Source organism: Ruditapes philippinarum, unplaced genomic scaffold, assembly GCF_026571515.1.
Source record: "Ruditapes philippinarum isolate M1 unplaced genomic scaffold, ASM2657151v2 ctg1640_1_1_1_1, whole genome shotgun sequence".
NCBI classification, from domain to species: domain Eukaryota; kingdom Metazoa; phylum Mollusca; class Bivalvia; order Venerida; family Veneridae; genus Ruditapes; species Ruditapes philippinarum.
This window is the reverse complement of record NW_026866216.1, coordinates 58,340-66,353: the sequence shown is the minus strand read 5'-3', so window position 1 is coordinate 66,353 and position 8,014 is coordinate 58,340. Positions and strand designations below refer to the sequence as shown.

The following is an 8,014-nucleotide window of genomic DNA, read 5'->3' as shown; positions in this document are numbered from 1 at the left end:
AGCAGGTTATCAAATATGCATATTAATAATTATTGTGTTGTTAAATTATGTATATAATTGTTGTTACTTGTGTGGCATGTTTATTATTGGCTGTTATCATTATTTTGGTAGTCTAATAAAATAAGTTGGCTTTCATTGGCCAATTCTGCTATTCATATTCAATTTTTATTGCCCAATAAATTATTCACAGTCAACTTTCATTGGTTAATGATTATACTCAAAGACAATTTTTGTAGTCATAGTTCATTTTAATTGGCTAATACTAATGTTTTTATTAGTCAGTTTTTATATTCATACTCAAATTTTATTGGCTAGGTCAGATACTTACAGTTCATTTTCATTGGCGATTTCTGATAATCAATGTTGACTTTCAATGGATAACTATTATATTCATTGTCAACTGTCATTGGCCATTCTGATGTTCATTGTCAACTTTTATTAACCAATTATTGTATTCATAGTTAATTGTCATTAGCCAATCCTGATGTTCATTTTCATTGGTCAATTATATTATTCATTTTCAACTATAAATGGTCATTTCTGATATAAATAATCAACTATCATGGACAGTATCAGTACTCAAGGTAATCATTCAATAATACAGTTTGATGGACATTGGCCTCGTGAATAAGGTGTCTGTCTCTTATCTCATGGGTTTGAACCCTACTCTGGTCACAACCATGTTTCCTCATATGATGTTTCCAGGAAGCTGACTTGAAACTTATTGATATAAATTACAGAAACTTGTCTCACAATTGAGCTTTAAAACTGAATAGAAACAACAAATAACTACTGTTTATGCTTAATTAAAGTTATAAGTAAAGATAGTGATTTTCAGTTCTTAAACAAATATGTAAATTAGTCTCAAAAAATAGAGTGATTTACATGTTACCCAGCTAGCTGTGAGTAAATTTATCCATGCAACGAGTGTTGGCCAAGATGAGCCGATACATTGATGCTGTTTGATCATTGATCATGCATTTTTTGCTAATCAGTCAGTAGTTATTTTGAAATTTGCTCTTGCCAAGATTGAAAGATGGACAAGTCCATTTTAAGATAGTGTAATAAGGGTTTAGAATGGTAGAAGCCATCTTCATTGTCATGTAGGATCTGTTGTTGAAACATGACGGATAACATTTAATTATTTGTATATAGAAGGGTTATATACTGTGGATTGTTGGACATAGGGGCAATATTTTAGCATAGAAAAATGTTGCTATTTTCTGTAAATTGGCTACATTTGTATGTTTTAAAAGTAAACTTGTGTTGATTATGATGTTGGTAGATCATATTATAAAACAAAACAAACAAAAAACACAAGTATCATTATTGACTATAGATCTGCTTTTGTTGTTTTAATTGTTACTGATTTAGTAAAATGTTTTATATATCATAGAATTACAGGGTTGTGGGTTTATTATTTGTGTATGTTTTTCTGTTATGCAATTATTTTATATGTTTGTCCACATGTTCACTCTGATCTCCCCTGTCAGAGGATGTAATAAGCTGATTACACAATAAATCTGAAATAAAAATGTTAATCTAAATCATTGCATACAATGAAATATTCAACAATAATATATTACCAATGACACAAAATATTTTATATATGACATTAGTATAAGACATAAAAGTTGTTTACAGATAAAGGAATCTAGTCTGAAATCATATGATACTGGTGCTTCATATTAACTTCAAAGATGACACAACTGTAATTCAAAGTGCTATTGAGTAACTGGATATCTGTTTATATGATTAGGGTATTTCACTATTGAAAGACCTTGTATGAATTTGTATAATCCTCCAGTATGTTGGTGCTGTGAAAAATAATTAGTCAAATAACTTGTAATTTGGTATTGTGATGTTATATACAAGTGAAGGGACAAAATACTTATTAGTAATTAATTTTATGCAGATCTAGATTTTGTTTTTAATGTGGAATTAGATCTTATAGATACAATTTTAACTACATGTATCATTTTATGAATTGTTTTTAATGTATGGTTATGTTTTATGTACATTTGTTATTATATGTTTGCAGTGTTTTTAAGTGTAACAAATATTGACCAAATGATCTGAAATTTACCTTGGTTTGATAAAGCAATAGATTATTTGTTGGTATTTGCTTTGTGTTGTTTTTTTATCAGCTACCTTAGCTTTTCCTGAGCTTTTGTGTGGCAGTTTTGCCTTGATGTCTTGTTGTTATGCACAACTTATTTAAACAACATCTACATGTTCTTCTAAACTACATACTGGTAGATTTTGACCAAACTTCACAGGAATGATCCTTAGGTGCCCCCCCCCCCCTACAAAAAATTTATAAATGGTTCCAGTCTGATGTATATGTGTACATGTAAGTATGCCACACGCGCTAAAAGTATACTTTTAAAAAAATTTCCTTTCACAGAAACTACAAAACCCAGAGACAGAACAGTACCTTGTGATCCTTTACAAAGTTACATAAATTTTGCCCTTAGGAGTCAAATTAAACCCATCCTGGGGTTTATTATATCCCCACCCAACATAAAAAAATACTGTGCCGTCGAGTCCCATGTACATCTACATGGCAATGACATACGTTGTTGTATTTTAAAACGTACACACAACTGTTGACAAACATGTATGAATGAAAAACAAAGCCATGTCAATCTACATTATATGCCAAGGATAACACACAAAAAAGGTTTGTTTGACCCTTCATTGTGTTTCTTAAATTGAACCAGTTGATATTACCTTGAAATTTCAGTGCAATATCGCAAAGCAACAGGTGACTGTCAAGTTTGATAACTGATAGGTAGTTTGTTCCTGTTTAAATGTTCCATTATCTCTTGATAATACCGGTATCATCCCTGGAACCCATGAACTTGTTTATGAATGGACTGGAATGGTTGTGGTACAAAGAAAAACGCACTTTAAAATCCTGAAAGTGAAAAGGGTGACGACCATGCAAAAAAAAGGTTGGGGGGGGGGGCGTAAAACAAAAATGAAAAAATCTTATCTATCTTATCTTTCTGTAGAAGATAATTATCAACCGTTTCCAATGAAAAACCTGTATAAAGAATCAACGTCATTTGAATATAAACAGTACTACGTTTACAACGAAGAAGCATGTATGGAACCGTTCATGTGCACTGTGCGTCTCCTGAAGACTTGAGAAGCACTTAAAGATATACCCACATCATAAACTGTATATTTTCTTATTATGTATACAGAATGATATACGTACTTTGTTGAAATGTGTTTTTTTATATAACGACGTCGACAATGAAAAACAATACTGTCAAATATGCAAAAACCTGTACGTGAGTTATTACTACATAATGTAAGCGTATCACAAGAATTTTAAGTACATGTACATATCTAGAGAAGCATTTACATTAATAATAAACAAACTTTACAGTGGGCAATAATTCTTAAGCTTACTTTCAAAATGTACACATGAACTCAAAAAGTATGCTTTATTTGTTAATCATGTAGCATTGTAAAATGTACCTCATCATATACAGACAAGTTGCTTCTTTCGTTTTTGTGCAAGCTGTGACTTGGCATGGAATGAGAATTCATGTTCACTTTATGTCAGAAACATTTTCAAGCTGTATCTAAACATATCCTATGCCTACATGTATAAGTACGTACATTTTGCGTGGAAAAAAAAGTATATATACTTTTTATAGCTATATAAAATGAAATTCATTGGCCACCAACTTGTCACTTTCGTTTTCGAGCAAGTTAATTGTGACTGGGTATGGAATCCATTTCTTCATCACTATGTTTGAGACAGGTTCAAACTTTTAAAGTATATTCTCTTATAACAATTTGTCTTATTGCGAACAGGTGTAGGACAACTTGCAACTCGTGTCTTTAGCCTTCAACATATAGATCCTGTAACACATTTCTTTTATGCATGGTTTTGTATAATAAAATATTATGCTCAAATTAAGATTTATCAATATTGTAAGTTTCAAAAAGCAGTATTTATAAAGATATTACCGAATTTAATATTTCATGTAAATAAAGGGAGGTAATGAGAAACGTGTTTTCTATAAATTCTAAGTCAAATATTTCAATAAGAAATGAATGAATAACAATTAAATACAGAAAAAAATGTGGCTGCTATTATTAAGTGCAATAATTATAAGTGTACGTTGAGTTAAAGTACATGACAAAAACACATGGATCTATTATATCAGATCCAAATTAGTAAATGGGCATGTGTTGAAATTTGCTGAATCATTGCACGGATTTATGATCACGGGTTGTATGCCTTTGAGTTAAAAAAACAGCTTGTAAAATGAGTCAAATCTTTAACATAGGCACTTGGTTTCGGGATATTTAAATAGATATGTCACTGATTTATACAAATCTATATAATATAAATCCGTGATATGTACGTGTATCCCTTTTCATGTGTGGTGAAAAATAATTGTGATTTTGTGCCATATATGTATTTAAAAACCCTTTTGAGAGATTTTAGCACTCAAATTTTATTGAAGTAACGACTTTTTAACGTAGATGTCTCGATAGAACTAGCTACAACCGTCATTTTTTCCGATGTTTTTTTAGTTACTTTCAATCAAATTTGAGTTTTACAAACCTCTCAAAATGGTTAAAATATCCCGAAACCAAGTGCCTATAAGCTTTCACGCTTATTTGATTAAACCAATGATCTAATAATAATAATTTATAAAAGTAATATAAATCCGTGATTAAACTCAGCAATAATTGATGCCAATATTGACCAATTTAGGATTGTTATACCTTAGTAGGTACAATATACAATGACTAAAGTTTGCAGAGTTACTTCCCTTTATCATTTGTTCACCAATGTTGAGTCAGTAAAAAAATTGGATTTTTGTTGACGTTTCCCTTTTTTCCTGGCAAGGGACATCCATCTCACTTCAACATCGCCATATCATTTCGGTAAGGTTTTGTTTGCGTCTCGTTTTATTTTGTCCCGGGTCTCATAATCCATTTACAATACCACAGTTATTCGAATCAGGGTCAGCTCGACCCTAAAACGTACTCGGCCCCCGAGTCAGCTCGGCCCTATTCAAACTCGACACGGGTCAACTCGGCCCACTTTTCAATTTGTTAGTATATTGGTTTTTTTTTCACTCTTTATTGTTGGAACCACATAATTAATATCTGGACTTATTCACAAACGTGGAAAATGTTTTCTTAAATTATTATTACAGTTTTGGTAATGAAAGAGTTTTAAATGATTTGGGTAATGTCACAAATGAAAACTTATTACAATCCATCCTTGGGACATTGCAATATACATTGCATGTTAATTAATGTATTGCAAATGTACATGTTGATAAAGAACAAGCATTTAGAAATATTTTATATAGTATTGTAAGTAAACAAGTTTTTATTTCATACTTGATTGAAGATTACTTTGCAAACAAAAAGCATCAAAGGGACAACATTGCCATTGGTGTTATATTAATTTTTAACGAATCTGCAAGAATAAACGTTACAAATTTCTTTTAAATATACCACAGATTTATCCGTGAATATACATTATTCTGCAGAAGTGCAAAATACAATTATATAATAATATACCAGATATCTCTTTTTTCATTTAAAACAGCTTGACTTGATATCATGCTAGTACTCAGAGTTATAAGTTGACATGTTTAATATGTTGTTTTTTCAAAAGTGGGTCGAGTTGACCTGTGCCAATTTGACCCGTGCCGAGTTGGTATAGGGCCGAGTTGACTCTTTACCCAGTTATTCAATTCAGTTCACATTTTGTCTTGTCAATATTCTTTAAAAATTGACAAAAGCTAATTATGGTGCTGTAGGGAGAAATATTGAACAGTTTAACACTTAAGGATAACCAGAATCATTCAAATACTCTTGGATAACACACTCTTTCCAGAATTTACAGGAATCAGCTTCTCCTCATTTCAAACACAAGCATTTAATGATTTATTTAGCGTTAACTGGGAGTGTCCGATCCCTGTAATATAAAAGCACAATTTTAGTCCCATGAAAGGGTTAATTTTGCATGCAAGTTCATGTACTACATGTATCCCCACAAATATTATAGTTATTCTAATGCTTTTAAGGTAATAATTTTAGGTAGCTGGTAGACCTGAAATCCTCAAATGGATTTCCTAAATATTTCCCTCATGAAAAATATCTGAATACGATAGGGTTTTGCATGCAATCATTTAAAAGTCTTGCCTTTCTGTTCATGAATGTAGCTACATTTTGGTTAAAACAAATAAACAATATTTATTAATTACTTCATCCATGTTTTCAATACAAAATTACACTATATCTAAATGTACATGAATTGCAATCAGGATTTTGTAAAATATTAAAGCTGAAACTCTCTCTTTTTACTGGCATTTTGGGACAGATCAAGTGTTAGTCCTGTGGATTTGAGAAAATTATATATATTATAATTATATACATGTAACTATATATATATACATATTATATAATTATATATATATACATGAAGACAGTGTAATTAACTCAACCAATGCTCTGGAATTGACCTGTAATTGATTTGGAATTTATAAACCAATATAAATAACAAACATTGGTTGTAAAGATACATTAATATCCTCTTTATCTATTGCTTTCAGAACAGAATATGGATTGGAAACCAGTACCATTAAGCTATGACCCATTAAAGGCTGGCAGCATAGATGGTACAGATGATATAGCCCATGACAGGGGTGTTATACGAGCCATGAACTCCAAGTATAAACCTAACAAGGGTGTTGTTGGTCAACCTGAGCATACAATATTTGTAGGGAGACTTAGTCCAAATACAGATGAGGACTCTCTTGGATATGTGTTTAGTGATTATGGTGAAATAAAAAGACTCCGACTTGTACGAGATATTGTTACTGGGTTTTCCAGATGCTATGCTTTCATAGAGTATTTTGATGAAGATTGCGCATATAAAGCACAGAGAGATGCGGACAAAACTATTTTAGATGAAAGAGAAATTTATGTTGATTTTGAATGTGAGAGGAGTTTAAAAGGCTGGATACCGAGAAGACTTGGAGGGGGGATTGGTGGAAAGAAAGAATCTGGTCAATTAAGATTTGGTGGTAAAAATAGACCATTTAAAAAACCTTTCAACATTAATACAGCAATAAAACCTGAAGGTGATTCATTTAGAGAGAGATTAAGTTTAGTAGAGAGAAGTGATAGATCAAATCATAGAAATGACCGTTACACAGCATCAGATGATGTTAAAGGGAGAGATTATGATAGAAATAAACATAGAGATAGAAGAAGACGATCAAGATCTCCAGATAGAAGTCAAAGTTCAAAAGACAGAACATATCACTCTAAAGATAGACATTACAGATCTAGAAGCAGAGACAACTATAGAAAGCATTAAAGTTAAACAATGTTTTAAATATGAAATATTACTTTTGTTTTTTTATGTAATGTTTTTTAGGAACACAACACAACACAACACACACACACACACAATACTCGTGTTAATACAATTCTTCATTGTTTAATTTTCATTTTTGAGCAATTTTATACAACATTCTCCCTTAATACATGTACATGTTTATTTAGTGATGACTAGATAATAAATAACAACTTATTTTCTAACAAATTGATATGTATTTACAAGTATGCTTAATGCAATGTTACACATGTGTTGTAAGTATATTAAGGTAACTTAAAATATACAGTATAGCAATAGCAGTCATGCAAAGAAAACTTTTATTTATGTAAACATATTAACATTGGTATTATAATTTACACAAATATATTTTTTCTTTTTTGATGTCAGTGTCAGCTGACTTTGAAAAGATACAAATTTCAGAGTGATCATTGATCAATGAAGGCATTGAAACTCAATAGTGAAACGTCTGTCTACCCATGTACATACTGTAACACATATAGAATCTTAAAGTAAATACAATAAAAACAAAGACTTTGGTTTTCGAACAGGGTAGACACACTTCATTTGACTTATTTAAATGAACAAAAATTAGATATTGTAAACTCATTCAAATATACT

At 30.9% G+C, this 8,014-nt stretch overlaps 1 protein-coding gene across 1 annotated transcript; it reads left to right on the top strand.

The window, feature by feature from the left end:
* Nucleotides 1-4,772: 4,772 nt before the first annotated feature.
* On the top strand, nt 4,773-7,605 carry LOC132731758 (U11/U12 small nuclear ribonucleoprotein 35 kDa protein-like). The gene is made up of 2 exons (XM_060718010.1): nt 4,773-4,920; nt 6,606-7,605. The coding sequence occupies exon 2, from the start codon at nt 6,614-6,616 to the stop codon at nt 7,373-7,375; it is 762 nt and encodes a 253-aa protein (XP_060573993.1). The 5' UTR covers nt 4,773-4,920; nt 6,606-6,613; the 3' UTR covers nt 7,376-7,605.
* The last annotated feature ends 409 nt before the right edge of the window (nt 7,606-8,014 follow it).